This window comes from Schistocerca serialis, chromosome 2 (genome assembly GCF_023864345.2).
Source record: "Schistocerca serialis cubense isolate TAMUIC-IGC-003099 chromosome 2, iqSchSeri2.2, whole genome shotgun sequence".
In the NCBI taxonomy this organism is placed as follows: domain Eukaryota; kingdom Metazoa; phylum Arthropoda; class Insecta; order Orthoptera; family Acrididae; genus Schistocerca; species Schistocerca serialis.
This window is the reverse complement of record NC_064639.1, coordinates 397,794,475-397,819,520: the sequence shown is the minus strand read 5'-3', so window position 1 is coordinate 397,819,520 and position 25,046 is coordinate 397,794,475. Positions and strand designations below refer to the sequence as shown.

Below are 25,046 nucleotides of genomic sequence, written 5' to 3'. Positions count from 1 at the left end.
AGTAACTGCATTTTTTCCCCCTCCGAACAATAAGATTCCTAAAACCCTCATCAGACTCATTCTTCATTGATGACATCTTCATGGTCTGGATTGAGGATGAGGACACCCTATCCACATTCTTCCAGAACTTCAACACCTTCTCCCCCATTTGCTTCACCTGGTCCTACCTAACCCAACAAGCCACCTTCCTTGATGTTGACGTCCACCTCAAAAGATGGCTACGCCAGCACCTCCACACACATCAAACCTACCAACCAAACTATACCTCCACTTCAACAGCTGCCACCCATTCCAAACCAAGAAGTCTCTTCCATACAGCCTAGTCACCCATCGCTGTCACATCTATAGTGACGAGCGGTCCCTCTCGAAATACACTGAGGATCTCCTTGAGGCCTTCACAGACTGTAATTACCCTCCCAACCTTGTACAAAAGCAGATCTTCTGTGCCTTATCTTTATCGCCACCCACCACCTCCCAAAGTTCCACCATCCAGCCACAGAGGTGCATTCCCTTCGTGACTCAATACCACCCAGTACTGGAGCAACTGAATCACATCCTCCACCAGGGTTTCAACTACCTCTCTCTGTGTCCTGAAATGAGGAATGTCTTACCCAGTACCCATCCCTCCTCTCCCACAGTGGTATTCCACTGCCCACTGGACATAAACAATATCCTTCTTCATCCCTACTCCAATATCCTTGTCCATCATTACTCCACCCCTGCTTCCAACGCCCTTGCCACACACTTGCCTCATAGACCTAGATGTGAGACCTGTCCCATATATCATCCCACCACCATCTCCTCTACTCCATTCTAGTCACAAGCATCACCTACCCTCAACAAAGGCAGGGCTACCTGTGAAACCAGTCATGTGATCTACAAGCTAAGCTGCAAACACTGTGCCGCATTCTATGTGGACACGACAACTAACAAGTTGTCTCTCTGCATGAATGGCCACCGACAAACTGTGGCCAAGAAATGGCTGGATCACCCCATTGCCGAGCACGCTGCCCAACATGACAGTCTTCATCTTAATGACTGCTTCACAGGCTGTGCCATCTGGATCCTCCCATCGAGACCAGCTTTTCTGAATCACATAGGTGGGAACTCTCCCTGCAATATATCCTAAATTCCTGTAACCCTTCTGGCCTCAACCTTCATTAGTATGTGTCCTTACCCCCTAGCCCCACCTCTGTTCCCATTCCAGCACTACACAAGTCCCCTATTCCAACTCTCCTTTTCCACTAATGCCCCCCCCCCCCCCCCCTGCCATCCTCTGTCTAACCTCCCTACTGCACCTAGCTGCCTTACCCTCGCTCTGTTTGCAAGTGGAACAGGAAAGAAAATGACTAGTAGTGGTACATTATACCCCTCGCAATGCACCATACAGTGACTTGAGGAGTACATATGTTGTCCACAAGCACCCATCGGCACGCACACAGTCAGGTGAAGGTAGTATAGGCTACCTGCCAGGTTACCCTATTGTGTGCATTCTGCACATGCATGAGCGACTTAGCCTGTCAGTGGGATCTACATCTATATCTACATCTACATGAATATTGTGCATATCTCACTTAAGTGCCTGGTACAGCAGGGTTCATCAAACACCTTAACAATACTTCTCTATTATTCCAGTCTTGAACAGTGTGGGAATACAAAAAAACGAACACCTATATCTTTCCATGACAGCTCTGATTTTCTTTATTTTGTATGATGATCATTTCTCCCTATGCACATCAGTGTCAACAAAGTATTCTTGTATTCAGAGGAAAAGTTGATGGTTGAAATTACATGAGAAGATTCCACCACAACGAAAAACGCCTTTCTTATAATGATGTCTATCCCAAATTCTGTATCATGTAAGTGGCATGCTCACCCCTATTTCGGGATAATACCAAACATGCTGCTCTTCTTTGAACTTTGTCAATGTACTCAATTAGTCCTCGTAAGAATCCCAGATCATGCAGCAGTACTCCAAAAGAGAATGGATAAGCATAGTGCAGGCAGTCTCTTTAGTAGATCTGTTACATTTTCTAAGTTTTCTGCCAATAAAACACAGTCTTCAGTTTGCCTTCCCCAAAACATTTTCTGTGTGTTTTTTCCAATTTAAGTTGTCGATAATTATAATTACTGGATGTTCAGTTGAATTTTCAGCCTTTACGTTTGACTGATTTATCGTGTAACTGAAGTTTAACATATTCCTTTTAGCGCTCATGTGGATGATCTTTTCATTATTTAGGATCAATTGCCAATTTTTTACCATACAGATGCCTCTTCCAAATCATTTTCCAATTTGATTTGATCTTCTGATGACTTTACCAGATGATAAACGACAGCATCATCTGAAAACAATCTAAGATGACTGCTCAGATTGTCTCCTAAATCATTTATATAGACAAGGAACAGCAGACGGCCTATAACAGTACCTTGGGGAAGCCAGAAATCACTTCTGTTTTACTCGGTGACTTTCCATCAATTACTATGAACTGTGATTGCTCTGACAGGAAATGACAAATCCAGTCACATAAGTGAGACGATATTCCATAAGCACACGATTTCACTACAAGCCGCTTGTGTGGTACAGTATCAAAAGCCTTCTGGAAATCTAGAACTATGCAATCTATTTAAAATCTATTGTAAATAGCACTCGACACTTTGTGTGAGTAAAGAGCTAGTTGTGTTTCACAAGAACAATGTTTTCTAGATCCATGTTGACTTTGTGTCAACAGACCACTCTCTCCAAGGTAGTTCATAATGTTTGAATGCAATATGCGTCCCAAAATCCTACTGCATACTGACATTAATGATATGGGCATGTAATTTAGTGGCTTACTGTTACTACATTTCTTGAATATTGGCATGACCTGTGCAACCTTCCAGTCTTTGGTATGGATCTTTGATCGAGCGAGTGGCTGTATATGATAAGTATGGAGCTAGCGCATCAGCATACTCTGAAAGGAACCTAATTGGTATACAGTCTGGACCAGAATAATTACTTTTATTAAGAGATTTAAGTTGCTTCACTATTACAAGGATATCTACTTCTAAGTTATTCATGTTGGCAGCTCTTCTTCATTTGAATTCTGGAATATTTACTTCATCTTCTCTGGTGAAGGAATTTTTGGAGGCTGTGTTTAGTAACTCTACCACAACTGTTGTCAATAGCATTTCCATTGCTATCACACAGAGAAAGTATTGACTGTGTCTTGCCAATAGCATATTTTACATACGATCAGACTCTTTTTGGATATTCTGCCAGGTTTCAAGACGAAGTTTTGTTGGGGGTAACTATTATAAGCATCTCACATTGAAATATGCGCTAAATTTTGAGCTTCTGTAAAAGATCACCAATATTGAAGATTTTGTGTTCATTTAAATTTCACATGCTTTTTTCGTTGCTTTGGCAACCGTGTTCTGCACCGGTTTGTGTACCAAGTTAGCTCCGTCATTTGTTAATTTATTTGTTATAAATCTCTTGATTGCTGTCAACACTATTTATTTGAATCCAGGCCACATCTGGTCTAAACATACACTGTTAATCTGAAAGCAGTGGAGATTGTCTCTCAGGAAGGCATCAAGTGAACTTTTATGTGCTTTTTTTGAATAGGTATATTTTTGATTTATTTTTGGGGATCTGGGGTTACAATATTTAATCTCACTATGACAACCCTGTGTTCACTAATCCCTGTATCTGTTTTGATGCTCATCATCAGCTCTGGATTATTTGTTGCTAAGAGGTCAAGTGTGTCTTCACAATCGTTTATTATTTGTGTGGGCTCGTGAACTAACTGGTCGAAATAATTTTCAGAGAATGCGTTTAGCACAATTTTGGATGATGATTAATGTGTACCTCCAGGTTTAAACTTGTATTTTTGGCAACATACTGAGGGTAAATTAGTCACCACAGAACTTTAACTGTATGAGTTGGGTATATGTTTAAAATGAAACTCAAGTTTTCTTTAAGCCTTTCAGCAATTGTATCATCTGAGTAGGGGGGTCGGTAAAAGGATCCAATTATTATTTTATCCGAGTTGCCAAAATGACTTCTACCCACACTAACTCACAAGAACTATCTATTTCAATTTTGCTACAACATAAACTAGTACTAATGGTGACAAAAACGTCACTGCCAACAGTGTTTAGCCTGTCCTTTCTAAATACCATTATGTTCTACACAAAAATTTTGGCTGAACTTATCTCTGGCCTTAGCCAGCTTTCAGTGCCTATAACGATTTAAGCATCAATGCTTTCTATTTGCACTTGGACCTACAACAATATACAACTGTTAAACCAATAATTCCTCCGTTCTACCTGCACCATTCGAGACTGAAGCCCTTTTTGTATTTCCCTGAAACCCTGTAACCTAGACGATTGTCCACTCCTAACCACACAGCCCCTGCTACCCATGCAGCCGCCTTCTGTGTGTAGGCAATTCCTGACTATTGAGTGGAACCTGAAACCCAACCACCCTATGGCACAAGCCGAGGAATCTGCAGCCTACACAGTCACAGAACCGTCTTAGCCTCTGATTCAGATTCTCCACTTGGCTCTGTACCAGAGGTCCGCAATCAGTCCTGTCAACTATGATGCAAACGGAGAGCTCTGCTTTCATCTTGCAAGCAAGATTGGCAGCTTTTACCACTTCTGTCAGCCGCTCGAAACCAGAGAGAATCTCTTCCGATGCAAAGTGACACACCTCATTGGTACCAACGTGAGCCACCACCTGCAGTTGGCTGCACCCTGTGCTCTTCATGGCATTTGGAAGGCACTCAGCATGCACATTGAGTGCACAATGACTTTCTTCTCCTCCTTTGCAGCCATGTCCCTAAGCGGCCCCATAACACACCTAACACTGGAGCTCTCAACTACAATAATCCCACTCTCTTTGATTGCCCGGATCTTGCAGGCTGAGAGGTTTCCTCTGAAACATGACAAGTGACTGTATCTGGCTGAGGGACAATATCAGCCACAGACAGCAGCGGGAACCTGTTTGTCACACTAACTGGGGAGGCCTTACGTGTGGTCCCCTTGGAAATCTCTCACCGCCTGCCACGCCCCGATGTGACCTCCCACTTGACCAGGGGTCAGTGCGAGCAGTAACTGGGCTGGCCACTGGTGCCCATCGTTCGGTGGAGTCAGATGTGCTGGACATCCTTGGATCCACATGGCTGGCCCACAACAGTGATGCCCATCCACTGCAGTTTCAAGAGGTGTAACTGAAGACATCGTAGCCTGGAGCTGAGAGTGAAGTGTCACTAACTCGGCCTGCATCCGCACACAGCAATCACAGTCCCTATCCATACTAAAGATTGTTGGAAACTACACTACACAGACAAATAATGCCAATCAACACAGACTAAGGAGGTCTACTGTAGACACAAGAGGAAAATGCAAGAACTGTGTCCGATAAATTAAATTAATATGCAGAGATTCAAAAACTGAACCACCAAAGCACTCAGGTGAAACAAAATAATTCGCTCCTTATTATGTACTTGTAATACATCATAAAATTGGTTTTCTTTCTGACACAAATGAAAACCTGAGAACTGTGTCTATTAAATAACAAATTAACACGCAGAAGTTCAACAAATTAACTGCCAAATGGAACAGATAAAACTATACAGTATGCCCCTGGTTAGGAACTTATAAAATGTCACACAATTCGTTACTTCCCTGTTGCTGCTTCAGTCTCGGCTGGCTGCTGCCTGATATCAGCCAGGGCAATGCATGCACTATAGCCTGACCGTCTGACCTGACTGCCTGCTTATCAGCTGTTTGCCCACTCCTGGCCACTGCTACCTACGGGTGCTTGGCTGCCCACAGACAGGCACTTGAGTAGAAACCATCTAGAGTAGTGAATACAATTAGCAAAAGAGAGATATTGCTGTTAACAGAGGTGGTAATATACACACTCAAAGGTGAGTTGCAGTATTGTCAAACAAAACCAAGCTGTCTACCTCATGGACTATGCTGTTGAACAGGGTTTGAATTATTATTATCTACCAAACAGTCACATTCACCATAGAGTTTATGAAATCAATAGTGAATCTGTTCTGATTATGTCAATGATGAAGAGACACAAAACCAATAAACTTTAAGACAGCCACTGGGAATTTCAGTACTAACCTGTGTACACTACCAAGTTGAGCACAGAATATAGTATTAAAGCTCAACTCATCTGAAACACAAGCAGGTCTTTTTTGTCATTCTAGGCTCATAAGCCCAATATATAGCAAATATCTAACATAGTTAACCTTAAATGGTACAGGTATCAACTTCTGCCCCTCGGCAAAGGGCCTAGGAATAATAAGAGATGAAAAGATAAATTGGGCAGAGTACACAGGTGCAATTTGAAATACTCTACAACAATATAAACAGCTCTTTCCTTTCAACCTGAGAAATATATTTGTACAAGCACTTATACTTTCAATTGTTCTTCTTCTTCTGCTTTTACGGCCTCATTGGACCACTTCAGTCAATCATTTCTGGTCCTCTTCAATTGTTCATTACAACAATGTTATCCTGCAAGTCATTCTCAGGAAAGAACACAGAATGCCTGTAACTGGTGCTTAATGCTTCCATTCAGTGTATCTGTGGTGTTCAACTTTGATCATATTTCACCACCTTATGCACAACAATCCTATCTATGGGCAGGCAAGTGCAGGAAATTCCATACATTGTGTAATACCCAATAATAAGAAATTTGTACATTGCCACAGAAGATGGCAAAGATGGCTTTTAAAATTATCTTTGTCTTGTTTCAATCTCACTAGAAAGGACTTATGTTTAAGATCTCACACAGAAAGGACGAGTAATTTATACTCGAGCATCAGCAGTGTGTGTGGTAAATGCTATATTCATCCATAAGCATGACTTTTACTTGCAATCATAAGAAGAGGCAGTAATTTCTTCCATCCTGCAAGGCATGTTAAAATATATATGTGCTAATCATAAAGATTTAGTGGATGAACTGTATGATCAGCAACCACAGAAAATCTGAGGTAAACTAATATCAGTGTTACCTAATAGTGACTTCTATTAAATATGTACGTGTAATAATCGAACAATTGACTTTTTGTTAAGCATCAAATTTGCTGCAAAATTGGACATTCTAAAAATCTCCATGGACACAGTAAGAAAAATTATCCTATATACATTATTCTTCTTTTTTTTATTGCAATATTTGCACATCGTATTTTTCTTGCGCTAGAAGGAAGACTGTTCATAGCACCAATTTAGTTTTAACAAGAATCCATGCTTTAATTCCAATACTGCAAGTAGTAATTATCTCTCATTATGTAAATTTCACGTCGATTTGTGGTAGCTGTTGGGCTGCCCCCCAGCACAGTTATTCCAAAACTGACCAACAGACTAATACAACATTCCATCTTCTCTACTGTCTTAGCAACATAATGTGTCCCTCATCTCTCTCTTTTTTTTTTTTTTTTTTAGCTCTTGACTGAACAACACAGTATAAATATTCGTTTCATCAGAGCAAAATCCTCTCTGTCCCACTCCATTACTCTGCCATTTTTTGAAGTCCTTTTCAACAGCAGGTACCCAACTCTGGAGTGACCGCCCTCATATTAGGGAATTCAGTAACACCTCCAGCTTCAAAAGACAGTTAATGACATACTTACTGAAGCAACAATAATCAACAATAATGTCTATTTTTTTTGTAATGGCACTCCATTACATCATTCTTTCCAACCAGATCATCCTCATTTCAGCTTTTAGCTGCTGCGGTCTAACTAAATTCCGTGCTTCAAAACTTGTTATGTTAGAAATAGCATTTGTACACCCATATTTTAACCATCAATATCATTATTAATATCATGATCATGAGCATCATCATCACTATTATTATTATTATTATTATTAACATCATCATCATCAATATTATAGTAGCAGAAGCAGCAGAGTAGTAGTAGTAGTAGTAGTAGTAGTAGTGGTGGTGGTGGTGGTAAAAAAATAAAAATTATTTCAGGTAAAGTGAATCTTCACAATAAGGTCACAGTGGAAGCATCAAAAGCAGTGTAATGAATTTAGTCTTTATCAGACATCTAGCTTCAGTCTTGAAGCCACTGTCAAGTCAACACACAATTCATTAAATTCAAAATAAGGAGATTTTCATCCAAGCATTCATGCATTGGCTGTCATAACTGCAGACTATGGAATGCTGACTACGCAATGCATATATAACAACGTGACAAATTAAAAAGGTATGGCTAATACTATATACCATAAGAAGGTAGGTTGTTCTTTTCAACCGTATTGTGACTAGATACAAGAAGGGTTTCACAGGAGATTCCTAAGGCAAAACAAGAGTTTGGAAAGTGGAGGCACACATCTCGTCATATAGGATGAAACCCAAACCAGTTCCATCCACTAAAATGCTCCTGACAGTGGTGTTCTGGAGCAGAGAAAGTATGCTGATGGACTGTTTTGAGCAATGCAACCATCAAGTGATATTACAATGTAATACAAATGGCAGAGTACAGGCCATAATGAGCAATGCTGCATGTTGAGATATGCTGCTGATGTCATCTATGGCAATACTCAATCACCACCCAATGGCTGAACATAACAGCTCATTGCAGACATCCATTGAGGAAACTTTTCCTCAATCAGTTTACAGGCCCAATCTTACCTGATCTTATAACTTTTCCCTGCTGGTAAGGAATTCCAAGATGACGATGCAATCAAAAAAGATGTTAGTATTTGGTAATGACAAGAGGCATCATTCTTCAATATATGACAGGAAAATACACTATTTCAATATGAAATGTATCTCAACATGAACAATAGTTTGCTCTGTTCCATTGTATTTTGACACTCTTACTTGTCTGGAGTACTTTACTTTCTACATTCAGAATCATGTTAGTGACTCATACAATCCTTGACAATGTGCAAATAATATTGAGCTAACATTGTTTACTGTAGGGAGACAAGTGATTAATTTTAGATCAATATTTTCTATAGTATCAACTTATTACATATTATTATCCCAACTATACTCTGTTCAACATAATAATAAACCTGACATAAACAGTATGCCATGCATTCTTCCGTGATTGCTTGAATCTCATTGGATTTTGTTTCATGTGGAGCAGAAGCAAAGCTGTGACCAGTTCAGTCAAGTGTGATCATAAGGATTTGTTTTATGCTGAGTTACAAGCACAAAAACTGAGTGATAATCTGGGACAACAGCTTTACCGGTGCATTAAACTTGGACAGCACTAGCCAGCCAGAGGTCCAACTAACCTACAACGATGTGACCAGTTGCAGTTCAGACATAAAAGGAGACAAGCAAAGAAACAATATGGCTTCGAATGTCATTTAATTTTTAAAGAGAAAGAAATAATATTTGGCAAATCTCCAGCACTACTTTGCACTTCTTAGGTGACTAGACAGAAAGGATAAAATGCTCTTGTTCTCACCTGACATATTATTCTAATTACAAACAAGAGTGATGAAAATTTCTAACTTAAACACAGGGTAATTTTTCTGAGCGAGCTGTGTGTGATGCAAAGGCATGCTGCAGGGATTCACCATACTACTGAATACTGAAGCCACTGAAGATATTAATTACAGACAGCCGTCATATAATCTCTTAGCTTCTTCCTTATCCAAATCCAAGACATACCCTGATATACATTTCAAAGCAACTTCTACTTAATCAGTAAAGATGAACTGTGACATGCAAATAAAATTTGACAAAGATTAGAATAAAGAAAATTTGTACTCCTTCATGTGAAGCAAGTAGGCCTGTTCAAATAACAACATGGAGTCATGCACTACTTTTTGTAAAACGAAAGACAGTTGGTCATGAGAGCAAATGGCATCAATGACACATAGTGAAATACGAGTATGATTGGGGCAGGCACAGAATGCAGGAGGAGCACCAAATGAGTAGTGATTTTAATACATAAATTAATCTTTTTGACACATTATGCATGTTACCAAAACTAGCAGCAACATTACTGGCTACTTCAAAGCCGATGACTGTATGGTGACCAGTATGTTTGGGAATTCTATATCTTAAATGGAACAAGAATCTCCATACATTCAGATGGAGATTTTCGGAGGAGTCTTCTCAGGGTCAACTATCTCCTCTCTTGCTTACTGATCCTAGAGCTAGAGCCTTAGATGAATGTTTTGTCCAATCCTTCAACAGCTCCATTTCCTCCTATCTTTTTGCTGTTTTACTGAATGAAGGACGTCATATTTCTGAGGACTGTTTGTTTCCTGAAGAGTTCTTCACAAGGTCTTAATCTGTTCATACATGTTCACACAAGTAGCTGTGAGTTTGATGTCTCATTAACAGAAAACGTATCACATTGCACATGAAAGCACGGAGCATGTTCTGGCTGCAACTTTTACTTATCTTGCCTCAGTAACAAAATCTTAGTATTGTGTGTCTTCGGAAAACTACACTTGCTGTAATTGAAAAGTTGCAGGCTCTAATGATTTTGACTACAATGCCTTGGCAATTGAGCAGATTTCATCATTCACAGGGAAGCCTGAATGTGGAAACATTTTTTGGACTAGCTTTACGCACAATCTTTAGGAAAAAAGCCAACAATTTTACTTCAACTATTACAGAGGTCAAATACAACAAAGGCTAGTTTAATATTCCAGTTAAGGTTTTGGGAAGGGTAGACAGTTTTTGCATATATTGACTATTTTGTCGAGCTTATGCAAGTTCACAACTGACTCAGAGAAAGGGAAATATACTGAAAACTGTATAATTTCAAACAGCTTCTGACAGCATAAATTTCTCTTTTATTGTACAATTGATTTTGATCCACATGCTCATGATTAGATATGTCAGTCTCACTAAACTAGAATATAAAATATAAAAAAACTGCGTCCAAGACAGACACTGTCGAAAGCCATAAAACATAATAAAATGTTATGATGATATGTTTAAGAACAGTTTTCATTGTGTTTTATATCTTTCAACTATGTTCATCTTGGCTACAAGTTTTATATGTCTAATGCACTAGTTTAACAGGACAGACATATGTGATAATCATCATGTAGAACCAAAACAATTCACTCAATATAAGAGAAATTTGTTCAACCATTCTGTCTTACTTCCCTCTCTACTTGTTCATCTACCTTGGGAAAGAATATTTTCTGCTTCAAACTTTGAGGATTTTGTTTTTAACTTGATTTCTAACCAACCCATTGTAAAATGTAATTATGTTTACAAGGACACGCCTTACAATAGGCTATATTGCTATTGAACAATATATGACACCGAGACACACTTGTCAACACAGTAATGAGCTACAAAATAGAGAAACTGAAAGAGCTAGGAACTTTTTGCTGTACACTAAAATTTTTATGACTTTTACAGAAGCCAGTGAATGACATATGACATGAATAGGCTTTTAAAACACCTAACACACAACAAAATAAGTCAGGTAGTTGCATCAAATCCAAAGACTTAAAATTCAATGAAATGTAATTACTTGTTTTCCAGTATTGTTCGGCAAAATATCTCTTTCACTCCAGGATTCTCTATTTTTTCCACTGTGAGGCACTGAAGATTCCATGATGCTATTCTTATTGCTGGTTTACCATTACGTTCATACTGGAAATCTTCTTCAACTATAGGTCGTGGAGTTGATGCTGAAAGCATCTCAAAAATATCTCCAATAGCCAGGAATCCATTTGAAGTGCCATATTTTAGTGATGTTTGCGGTTTTCTTTTGTGACCTGAAAGAAAAGGGAAATTACATTTTATTATTACATAAATGGGTTTCTTCAACTTGCAGACTGTGACTGTGATACTCGAATACAACTAAACTGATCTGCTGTGTGAAATTTCTCCATTTTTTGAGCCATTGTCAGGAATATGGCCAAGGATTTTACTTTGCTTCTTCATATTATATAAATATTCTCCCTCTTCTTCATCTACTTCTATGATCACACACTTGGAAACCTCAAGAGGAATTACTCGATTTCCGTAACCTCCATGTGGCATTACACTCAATCATTTACTTTCCTGTTTGACAATAAAAGCTCTTTATTTTCATTTTTGATGCTTTCTACTTTTTGATGAAATATACAATGCATGTTTACAAATAATATTAGCTCCATCCACACTAGAGTGTTTTTCTTTGTTTTAGTTACCCACAGCCAGCCCTGTCTTTTAAGAACATTTACTGTAAAAAGTTTTGCTATGCACAATGGAAAACAATGTGTGTTGCTTTTGACCTTTCACTGAACAATAATTACACACACTAAACTGAAGCTGATGGGACCTAGTGAAATGTGCTGCAATCAATCATTCAACCATGAAAATACTAAAGGTACAAAATGATTCTTCCATTCTACAGTGTAAAACACACTGTAACAATTTTTTTGTAGCAGCAGTGGACTCCTGGGTACAAAGAGCTAGAAATGTTATATGTTCAGTAAAATGGATAAGGAGGAGGTTAAATCATTTCTGAGGTAGAAACTAGAACTATTTGCTTCAAACGATGAACACACAAGGAACTGTTGCTCAAGTTCAAACAAATAGCAGACTAATGTCAAGTAAAATAAGAACCAAGCATGATAAAGATGGCAGAGATCCCCTGGGAGACAGACAATAGGAAAGAACATCTTACAAATAACACAAACAGCACAATAGGTTCAAATGAAACAATAAAATTGTAGAAATCCTAAGTAATTTATGTCATATGATAATGCTGTTGCTGGCACAAAAATCAGTGTACAAACCTTGTGGATGAGACAGGAACTGAAATAAAACATAGCAACACAAAAGCTGAACCACTTAATTCTGTCTTTAAATCCTCCTTCAAGACAAGGAATGTTGTCATTCAATAGCTGTACCACTGCCATGGGACATTAAACAGCACCAGTGGTTTTGAAAAGGAGCTTACGTTTCTAAAACTCAGAAGGGCCATACAAAGTCTAGTAGAGCTGATCGACAGAACTATTACCCTACAACATTCAGACATTGTTGTGGCAGATTACTGAAACACATTCTCAGTTCCAACACCATGACTTACCTGTGAGAAAGTAATACTCTCCATGGGGATTAGCACAGATCCCAAAATAGACGAATCATGCAAAACTAAAAACTCATACTTTCTCACATATGACATCCTCATATGATTCAGTACCACAACAATGCCTTCTACAGAAAATTTGTTCCTACGGGATAGCTAAACAGGTTTGCAACTGGATCAAAAATGTCCTAATTAGGCAGGATGCAGCATGTTATCCGGGATGGACTGTCTTTTACAGACACTGAAACAAAATATGAAGTGCTGCAGATGTTAATACGACTACTGCAATTCATGACTAACTACATAGTCTTAGTTGTAACCTCAGGCTTTTCACAGATGATGCTGTTATCTAAGAGTAAATTCTGTCTGATAAAATTTGCAGTTACTTCCAGTTAAATCCCAGTAAAATAACAACATGGTGCAAAACCTGCAAACTAGCTTTTAATGTATAGAAATGCAAAGTTGTGCCCTTTAAGCATTGTAAACGAATGGCACCCTTTGACTATAGGATTAATGAATCAGAACCAGAGTTAGTCATGGCATACAAATATTTGGAAGTAGTGTTGTCTAAATATATGAAGAGGAATGACATCATAAGCTCAATGTCTATGAAACAAATGGCCAGCTACGATCCATTGGTAGGATATTGGGAAACAGCAGTTCATCTACAAGGTATATCAGATGCGAAACATTTGTACAGCCCAGACTTTAATACTGATTAAATGAATGGACCCATATCAGGCTCAATGAACAGAAGATACTGATTGTACACAAGGAAAAGCAGTGATTGGTCATACGCTTGTTCAACTGTTGGGAGAAAGTGAAAGAAATGTTAAAAAATATTAACTGGTGGACACACTAAGAAATACACCACACATACCATTACACTATGCTTGGAAAACTTCAGGAAGTATCTTTAAGAACAGAAACTATAAGCAATTTTCAACATTCTATGTATTTATCCTGCAGAGATCGTGCAAGTAGGTAAATAAAAGCTCACACAGAGGCTTACAAACAGTCATTTTTCCCAAGCTCCAACAACAAACAGAAGGGCACAAAAACACAATACAATAAAAAATACTCTCTATTATACATTTCACATTGATTTAAGAGATGTACACTAAATATAGATATAGTGAAACATTACATGTTAAAACTCTTTGACCAGCCTAACCACGTAAGCCTCTATCACTACATTTTAACAATGATTTAATTTCTCCTCTTTTCCCTCTCCAACTATGCACTTAATTTTGCTCTTTAGTGCAATATGCAGCATTTTCTCACTTCTTATCTGCTGAACACCTGTCCTTTGCCTCTCCATTTACCCAATCTATTCCACTGAACAGTATATTCAAATTAGTTTATTACCATACCTTCAAGAGATGAAGTGGAATTCTCCGGTATCATGTGTGGCACGTAACCATTTCTTACTGGCAAATTTTCTGGCAGGTTCATTGTTATCTGTGAACGTATGGCTCCAAGTCTTAAGTGTGATATCCCTTTCACCTAAAATAAGGATTATTAATTTATATTTTCAAAAAGGTTTCTATTAACAAATTAAAAGTCATTAAAGTCAATGAAAAATAGCTCCATACACAATTCAATCATTTATTTTGCACTTCACTAGATATTTGTCTGCAGCAGCTCACTTCTGCAGATAACATAAACAACAAGCCACCATGCTCTCAAATTTATACTATTGATGGACTGAAGATTTTACAGTCTTTTCTCATGACTATTATTAGACAATAAAACCTATCCTTAACTAACGATCTGTGATATCTGGATGGTCAAAAACACTGTAAAGGTATTTCAACAATATGTAAAAACTTTTTCTATTTCTTTCTGACTGTGTACAGTGTTTTTCTCAACACATTTTTACATAGTGATTACTACCCCTGAAATGGAGCGAGGGAAGACTATGGAAGGGTGGGGGAGGGGATCGCTATAAGAAACACGGAATTTGTTGCTAAAATGTTATGTTTTTTGCCTATTCACATATGGTGTATGTTAGCTAATAATGTTCTTTTAATAAGTTGCAACAGAAGAGAAAAAGATTGTGTTATATAGGTGACAAATATGTTTCTAAAGCAAAGAATGATATTGTAAGTACACTAATTATAGTTAGTTATAAACATTTCTGGTCCACTAGTCTCAGTAAGAAAAAGAATTTGAGTGGGTACAAAGTTATTCAATTGTATGTGAGCAACAGTACATTACATATCAACTTACATTAAATCACAATGATATGGTGGTTCATTTCAAGGTTAGAGTGTCTTAATCACTTACATCTGATTTATATTGTACCATTTGTTCACAAAGCATGTAAAAACATAGCTCACCTGCTGCCGAAGCAAAATCCTAAACCTCATTTTTTTGGTACAGGTTCATTAGCGAAGTAGCTTAACCTGATTTTTCTTTTGGTTATGTGAAATAAAAACACTGCATATTTAGTAGTGGTTTTCTTTATGTTTTTAACATCTCACAATATGGCTATGACGATACAGTACTAACAGAAATTTGTGCATCAGATGGATATAACAATCACAATAAAAATCACACTCACAAAGATCTAGCCCGGGATGACACTGCAGTATGCCCAACATGTTCACCTATAATTCATTTCTACCTAGACATACAAGGCTGCGTGTAATCAAAATCACAGATCACAGGAACAAATATGCCCTGCTTCTAGAAATCTATGTTACAAAAGTAATATAAAGGAAATATGTGTCATTTTAATATTTCATTTTATAATAAATAGATCATTAAAATTGGGAAAAAGATCAAATTATGTTAGACTTCTGTGAGAAATCATGGGAATTAATGTTAAGTAATCAGTGATGTATCAGTGAGGTAATTTTCTTTCAATAGTGGACAAAGCAACTAATAATTTATAACATGATGACAACCACAAGATACAAACAGTCAGAGAGCAAATCATATAGTAAGGAAAAATTATTTTCTTGCTGGGGAAAACAGAAATAAACATAGAAAATTATTTGAAACATTTACATTGCCAATAAGAAATTCTTTTAATTGTCGCAGTTTTGGCAAATTATTTTTTCACCTAGTTTACATCATTTGCTTAGCTCATAGCAAGCAAAATTCTATGCTCATAATCTAATGTTGACTTCAGGCCCACTACATACGACTGTCACCACTACGCACCATATAATTAAGACCTTGTAAGTAATACATCATACCATTCTTCCAGTGACTGCCTCCGAAGTTCCATGATGAAAAACAGCCAACATGTAGATATATATTCTACATTCTTGCTGAGCAAACCACTGAGGAATAGTTTTATAGTTTACTTCTTTATTTAGTCTTGTTAGGATGGGTAGTATGTGTGCATGCTATGTGCGAACAAAGAAGGAAATGGCTGCAGGTTGTGAACAGCTGAATGCTCTTTTGGCTATGGGTAGGTGCCTTCAGGCTGCTGCCTTGGGATGTAGTGGTGTTAGTTGGTATTGCATTTTTGTCACTTGAGGCAGATGGTCAATGTGGAGGCTGGCATTCTGGTCTCGCCTATTCACCCTGTGACTGAACAGGTGGCCATTCCTTAAGCAGGGTCTGAGGAGGCACACGTGAGCAAGTGCTTCCTAGCTATCAGGAGCTGCAACGTTGGGTGCATTATGGAGCCCCTTAGGAAGATAGTGTTCAGGGCTGGAAAGAAAGCCAATGTGGATTCAGTATGTCTGCCAGGGGACCACATCCAAGATGTGAAGGTGGCCTTGCCTGCAGCTATCAGGCAAGCAGGGTGCAGGAGTCTCTGAGTTGTGGCTCACATCAGCACCAAAAACACTTATCACATGGGCTTTGAGGACAGCCTCAGTTTGTGTACAGGTGGCTGGTGGAGGTAGTGAAGGCTGCTGGCCTTGCACATGGAGTGCAAGCACAGCTCACAATTTGCAGCTTTGCTCTCAGAGTTGACTGAGGTCCTTTGGTTTGGAGCTGAGTGGAGAGTCTCAACCAAAGCCTTCATCGACTCTACCAGGCTTGGGAGCAGATTTCTGGACCTGCATTATCAGGTGGGGAACTGTAGGACTCCCTTCAATAGGTCAGGTGTGCACCAGACACAGAAAGCACCTGCTCAGGTAGTTAAGTACTTATGGAGTGAACATGGATGTCTTTTTTAGGCTAGGAGGTAGCTTCAGGTACTCTGATGAACACTTGCCAGCAACTAGTGAAATCAGACTGCATTCAGAATAAGGACACTGCGACTCTCAAAATTTTATCAGTAAATTGCTGAAGTATTCATAACAAAGCTACCAAATTTGCCCCCCTCCACCAGGAAAGTTCTTGTGCTCAAATTATTCTTGCGACTGAGAACTGGCTGAAATACAAAGTAGAAAGCTGAGGTATTTAGCGAGTCATGGAATGCATACTGGAAAGACAGGTTATACATCACAGGAGGGGTAGTGTTCAGCGCAATTGACAAAAATGTTTTCTCTGCTGAGGTTGAAACTAAGTTAAATTCTGAGTGTTTTTACAAGGCACCCATTTCCACTGTAACAGTTCTAGAGTCGTTCAAAGAAAGTCTATGGCCAGTAGTGCCTAAACATCCAGATCACATAATACTACTTGGAGGCGACTTTAACTACCGAGTGTAGATGAGGCATCTATGGATTCATTGCAGGTGGGTACAGACAGACAGTCTTGTGAAGTACTTTTTAACATGTTTTCCAAAAACTGTTTTGAGCGACTAGTTCGGCAACCCACATCCAAAGACATATCTTAGGCCTTATAGCTACAAACAGGCCAGATCTTATCGACACCAGCAATATAGACATAGAGATTACTGATTATATCATAGTGACTATGGTAATGAAAGTTAATAAATCAGTCAAGAGGGCTAGGAGTGCTTTTCTCCTAGAAAGAGCACATAAGTCATTGTTTGATGAAGGCTGTAGCCAAAAGCTATATGTGAGTGTCTTTCAATTGTGCCTGTCTGCTACTTGATGCGTCTTCTTTACAGTAAGTAGCAATCTATCTTTTCCTACATTGTTGACTTAGACAATGAACTGATGTAATTTAGTTCCAATATTATGAACGTAGAGGAATTATGAGCGAAGTTTAAACAGATTGTAAATCATTCTCTGGACAGGTACATGCCTAGTGAGAGGATTAGGGATGGAAAATATCTGCCTCTCTTTAACGACAAAATTCGTAAAATACTCAGGAAGTAAAGGCCCTTGCACTTTCAGTTCAAAACAGAGCATGCAAATGACAGACAAAAGTTAGGGGAGATTTGTGTGTCTGTAAAAAGATCAACGCACAAAGCATGGAACTATCACAATCAGACCAGACCTGGTAAACAATCTGAGGAAATTCTGGTCCTATGTAAAAATGCTAAGTGGGTCGAAGGCTTTCATTAAGTCACTTGTTGGCTGGTCTCGCGTGGCAGCAGAAACTAGCAAAACAAAAGGATAACTTTTAAATTTCGCATTTAAGAAATTGTTCATGCAGGAGAATTTTACAACTATACTATCATTTGACCATCACTCAGAGTCCTGTATGGACAATATAGCATTAAGCATACCTCACATAAAGCAACAACTAAAAGAGTTGAAAACAAGTAAATCGCTAGGTCCGCATGGAATCCCAATTCAGTTTTACAAAGAGTACTCTACAGCACTGGTCCCTTACTTGTCTAGTATTTATCGTAAATATCTGACCCAGCACAAAATCCCAAGCAGCTGGAAAAAAACAGTGACTCCTGTATATAAGAAGGGTAAAACAATGGACCTGCAAAATTACAAATCAATATCCTTAACATATGTTTGCTGCACAATTCTTGAACATAATCTCTGTTCAACAAAAAGCTTATGTCCACAAATCAGCACAGTTTAGAAAACATTGCTCATGCAAAACTCAGCTCGCCCTTTCTCACATGATGTACTGCAGACTATGGATGAAGGGCAACTGACAGGTTCCACATTTCTAGATTTACAGAAAGCATTTGACATTGTGTCTCACTGCAAACAGTTAATGAAGATACAAGCATATGGAATATGTTTCCAGATATGTGAGTGGCTCTAAGACTTCTTAAGTAATAGAACCCAGTAGGTTATCCTTGACAGCGAAAGTTCATCAGAGACCATTGTATCATCAGGAGTGTCCCAGGGATGCTTAATGGTACTGTCATTATTTTCTATATACATAAATGATCTAGTGGACAGGGTGGGCAGCAGCCTGCTACTGTTTGCTGATGAAGTTGTGGTGTGTGGCAAGATGTCCAAGTTGTATGACGGTAGGAGAATACACAATGTCTTAGACAAAATTTCTAGTTGGTGTGATGAATGGGAGCTAGTTGTAAATGTAGAAAAATGTAAGTTAATGTAGACAAGTAGGAAAAACATACCTAAAATGTTTGTATACAGCAATAGTAGTGTCCTGTTTGACACAATCATGACCTTTAAAAATCAGAGTGTTATGTTACAAGAACATGAGGATTATGGTAGGGAAGGAGAATGGTTGACTTTGGTTTATTGGGAGAATTTTGGGGAAGTGCGATTCATCTGTGAAGAAGACAGTATATAGGACACTAGTGTGACCAGTTCTTGAATACTGCTCGAGTGTTTCGGACCCACACCAGATTGGATTAAAGAAAGATATTGAAGCAATTCAGAGGCGGGCTGCTAAATTTGTTACCAGTAGGTTCAAACAACGAACACATATTACAGAGATGCTTCAGGAACTTCCCTGGAGGGAAGACAATGTTCTTTTCAAGAAACATTATTGAGAAAATTAGAGAACCGCATTTGAAGCAGACTGCAGAGCAACTCTACTGCCACCAACATACAATTCACTTAAAGACCACAAAAGATAAGAGACAAGAAATTAAGGCTCATACAGAGGCATAGAGACAGTCATTTTTGCCTCCCTCTATTTGCAAGTGGAAGAGAGAAGGAAATTACTAGTAATGATACAGGGCACCCTCCAACATGTATTGTATTGGTGGCTTGTGGAGTATGTATGTTTGTAGATGTAGACTGCATGGCAGACGGTACTCTCTACTGTAACATTTATTAGGGTTTATCTTGAACTATTCATGTGTAGATCACAGGGAGAATGACTACTTAAATGGTTTTGTGCACACTGTAATTTCTATAATTTTGAACACAGAGTCACTGTGGGAGCAGTATGTAGAGTGCTGCAGTATATTCTTCAATTCCTCACTGAACACTAGTTTGGGACTCTGCTTTTTCAGGATAGCTGATATCTATTTTCAAGTGTCTGCCAGTGCAGGTGTTTCACCATTTCCATGATGTTCTCCTATGAGTCAAATAAACATGTTATCATTTGTGCTGCCCTTTTATGAATAAGTCAATATTTCCTGTGAGTCACATATGGTATGAATCCCACATATTTTAGTAATGTTTCTGGTTTGTAGGATGTTTGAGTTTTCCTGTATCCTACCAAAGAACCAAAGTCTGCTACATGGTTTACCCAAGACAGAGCCTATGTGATCATGCCATTTCATATCCCCACATTTGTTCTATACTACTCACATTCACAGCTCCAGGATGGAACTCAGCGAACTTTAGTCAAATATTTTTACCAAAAGCTAATGATAGAAGTATTATACTACTGAAGCTTGACATCTCGGATTGATAGTTAATCAAGCAATGGAAACTCCAGGATGGAACAACAACAATATGAAAAGGATAGATTCTACTCATCACACAGAGGAGGCATTGAGTCACAGACACACACAATGTAAAGACTGATAAACTTTTAGCTTTCAAACAAAGAAGTCTTTTTTCAGAAACAGAAGCACGTGCACACATTCACGCACACATGCGCATGTGCTCACACACACATGCGCACGCACACACATGGCTACGCCTACAGCCACTCAAGCCTGACTGCAAGCAGCGCACACATCTGACGTGAACAGCAGTCTGCGGTTGGTGGTAGGAGCAGAGAAGCAGCATGGGGAGGGGGAGGTAGGGAAATCAGGGTACACATGCATCTACACACATGCCACTGTATGGTGCCACATACCCTATATCTCACACGTGGACTGACGTAAAGAGGCTTCGATGTCTCAGTGGAGACCCAACTTTATATAACAGGACTCCACAAGCCAGACACTGTCGTAGTCAAAGGCAGCCAAGCCCACACAGTCAATATCCAGATAGTCTGTCACCACCTTCGGCTTGACTGATGCCACAATGAGAAGGCGACGCAATACAACACACCATCCATCCAGCATGCCATCCTCAACTTGCATCCTGGTGCCAAGAAAGTGTTTTTTACATTGGTCATGTTGAAATGGGAGGGAAAATGGTCCCCATAATCCACAAGAGACCTCTTCAAGCTGGGCTTTAAACTGTGGGAGCTGGCAGTCATCTCCTCCCACGTGCTAATGTCATGCTGTGCATCCTACAAGATCTTTGAGTATAACACCCCACAGTGCCCAATGTCTAGAGTCGGCGTCAGGTAGAGTGCTGGACTCTTATGCCTTGACTTGTGGCGACACTCTTCTCACACAGGAGCACTACCATCTCTCTTCATTTCCTTTCCTGTACCACTCGCAAACAGAACAAGGGAAAAATGACTATCTGTATCCTCCATATGATTCCCAATTTCTCTTATCTTCATGATCCTTATGCAAAATGTATGTTGGTGGCATCAGAATTGATCTGGAGTTGGCTTTAGATGCTGGTTCTAAAAATTTCTGCAATAGTGCATCATGAAAACAGCATTTTTTCTCTCTCCAGCCTACACATTTGAGTTCACAAAACATTTCCGTAATACCTGCATGCTGGTCAAACCTCTGATAACAAATCTAGCAGCACACTTCTGAACTGTTCCAATGTCTTTGTTTACTGTGATCTGGTGTGGATCCCAAACACAAGAGCGATACTTGAGATTGGTTCACACTAGCATTCTATCGTCATCTCCTTTATAGATGAGCTACACTTTCCCTAAATTCTAACAATAAAATGAGCTAGACTTTCCCAAAATTCCCATAAAATGAAGTGGAGCATTTTCTTTCCCTACTACCTAACTGACATATTCATTCCATTTCATATCGCTTTGCAATGTCACGCCCAGATATTTAATTGATGTTACTGTGCCAAGCAGCACACTATTATGCAAATGTTACAGGATTGTTTTTCTACTCATCCACATCAACTTATATAAACTAAATTTACAGCAAGCAGCTATTCATCACACCAACTAGAAATCCTGCAAGATAGAGGTGGGGGAAGATGTGCTGTCATGGTAGCAAGCAAGGACATGGGGGAAGGACAGGGCTGCTAGGTGCAGAGTCAGAAGGCTGTGTTGGGGAAGGGGAGATGAGATACATAGAGAAGGGTATAAGACTAGTAGGTACATTGGTGGAATAGGTGTATTGTGCTGTAGTGGAAGTAGGGCAGAGGTTGGAGGATCAGGGCTAGCAAAGGTTTAGGTCCCTCTGGACCATTCAGTTTCTGAACTTGCTGCCCAACACTATGTGGTTCACTTCAGTGACTGCTTAACAGCCTGTGCTATCTAGATCATTCCTAACAATACTATTCATCCTGAACTGTGCAAGTAAGACCTCTCCCTACAACACATCTAACATTCTCTTATCCCCCTGCCCCCTCCCACCTCAACCTTCACTAGCCCCTGTTCTCCAGCTTCTTCCCTGTTCCCACTCCAGTAATACACACGCCTTTTACTCCTCCAATGCACACACTATAGTTTTTTTCCCCTTCTCTACATCTCTCCTCTACCCTCTCCCATTCTCCCTCCCCTAGTACAGCCTCCCAACTCCGCACTAGCAGCCCTATCCTGACGCCACCACATCCCTGCTCACTCCCAAAACAGCATCCTCACCCCACTTTTCCTCCCCTCCACAACCCATTCTGCCTCCTTACCCCCACCAACCCATTCCGAACTGCTGTTCATTACAGTTGCATGTGTAGCCCACAGTCAGGCGCAAACAGCCATAGTCAGAAGTCGTGTGTGTGTGTGTGTGTGTGTGTGTGTGTGTGTGTGTGTGTGTGTGTGTCCCAAGGCTACAATTTTAACAGTCTGGTATTTGGTATGTGAGTCAACAGCTGCTCTGTATGGTGAAAAGCAATCTACCATTTTCATATTGTTAACAAAAATTAGCAATTCTTGAAAATACAGTGTAATTGAATAGATAAAAAAATCTACTCACTTAGCAGTGGCAGGAGGAAACACATATAAAAGGTATTATGCATGCAAGATTTCGCAACCAGTGGCTCCTACTTCCGTCAGAAGGGATGGAAGAGAGGTGAAGGAAAAGGATTAGTGATAAACCTCGCCAGTTCTTTTCCTTCACCCCTCTTCCTTCCCCTTCAACCCGTCTGGAAGAAGAAGGAACCACTGGCTCCGAATTCTTGCATACGTAATACCTTTTATATTTGTGTCTCCAATTGCCGCTTGGTGAGCAGATTTTTTTTATGTTTTCATATTGTTGATAGTTTTACTTCATATATAACTACAAACTATCACAATCAGCACTGCAGTGCATTGGGCTTGATGATGCACAGTTTATTCATACGTTCACTCACTCTCACAAGTAAATTTTATCTTGAAGGGCAGCATTAAGAGATGTGGAAAGAGTTAACAGGCAGAAGCAGCCACTGCAGGCAATTTCTGTATAGTATACTAACAAAAAATCAAGTCTAGTGCCAAATTAAGCACACCAATTTTTATAAAAATTACTTTTAGATCTGGGGATTTCCATTGCTGTCTGCTGGCAACTTGATACAGACTTTTGTACCAGAATATTAATTTTATTCTGGACCCCAGACAGTGCCCTATATTTAATGTGCTATACTGTACATGTACGATTTACTAGACCCAATGAAATATATTGCAATAATACATAGACTATATGGAAATTGTTTTTATGTCTAATATTGTGGTTGTGAATTTCACAGCCTTCCCTACATAAGGCACCATCTGTAATCAAATCGTGCATGAAGTATCTGTGCAAGATTGTGGATGGTTCGTGAGACAAACTGAGTGAGATCTGCCACATTATTTTTTCTTAATACAAGTTAAAGGGAATAAGTGAAGTTACTTGGTGTTGAATAAAATGTACAAAAGTATTTCATATGAAACTGAAAGCTGAAAAGTTAGCAAGTGAGATCAAAATGGAAAATTCTTAAATGCTTGCACGAATCACAGATGACAAACAAATAAAGCTACATGAAAGCATCTTACAACCACAATCCTTAGAAAATTAACCCAAGAAGGCTAACGATTATGACTATCACAGTTAATTTTTATCACATCCACCACTGCACAATCCCAATACATGAACCTGCCACGAATTATTCTACAGAAGGCAGTAAGAAAAGAATAAAAGAGTGCCACTTAGTAAGTGTGCTGCGGGAAAAAAAGACAAAATAAGGATCATGAATCACTGGCAGTACCAAGGTGCAGCAACATAGGATGTTATCAGGAGAAAAGCAGTTGTAGCATACATAGTAAGGGTATATTACCTGTAATTTGTTACCAAAGTGGCTCAGCCTTTTTGTGTCATATGAAATAAAATTCTGCATAAAAGTAAGTGTCAGGTTATTTAGTAGTGGATTCCCACATGTTTTTAGCATTTCACAGTGTGGTCATTAAGTACAAGTAAAATGTTATGCAGAATTTAAGTCTAGAATTCTGCAATACTGAGATGAATTACTAAATTTTATTTAAAAATCATGCTAATACTGTCTACATTTTTTTCTCTTTTAAATTTAATGTGGTGCAAATATTATAACCAAAAATAAGTTTACTTTTATCTTAACAGACTGAAAGAGTTGCACAAGTTTTGTGGCAATAGTAATTTTCTGTACCATTTTCTGGATATAGCAAAAACTTATTTCCAACAACTGCCATCTCGTGTTGGACATATGGATGTCATTCCAGATTTCTGCCTTTTTTTCAGACGATTCCATACAATTGCTTTCGTGTCTAAATTCAGGGACTTTGAGGGCAATCCATCTGTGTCACTGTTAATTAATTTTTGTCATGAAAAGCTGTACATGC

At 39.0% G+C, this 25,046-nt stretch overlaps 1 protein-coding gene across 4 annotated transcripts in view; it reads right to left on the bottom strand.

Annotated features, from left to right (window-relative positions):
* Window positions 1-25,046, bottom strand: part of LOC126457219 (endonuclease/exonuclease/phosphatase family domain-containing protein 1-like) — a 130,486-nt gene that overhangs the window by 59,461 nt on the left and 45,979 nt on the right. For all 4 annotated transcript variants that reach the window (XM_050093344.1, XM_050093342.1, XM_050093343.1 and 1 more), the window contains exons 6-7: window positions 14,402-14,534; window positions 11,481-11,727 (exon numbers count right to left, since the gene is read on the bottom strand). In XM_050093344.1, the coding sequence (XP_049949301.1) occupies window positions 11,481-11,727; window positions 14,402-14,534 (380 nt within the window). The remainder of the gene's footprint in view (window positions 1-11,480; window positions 11,728-14,401; window positions 14,535-25,046) is intronic.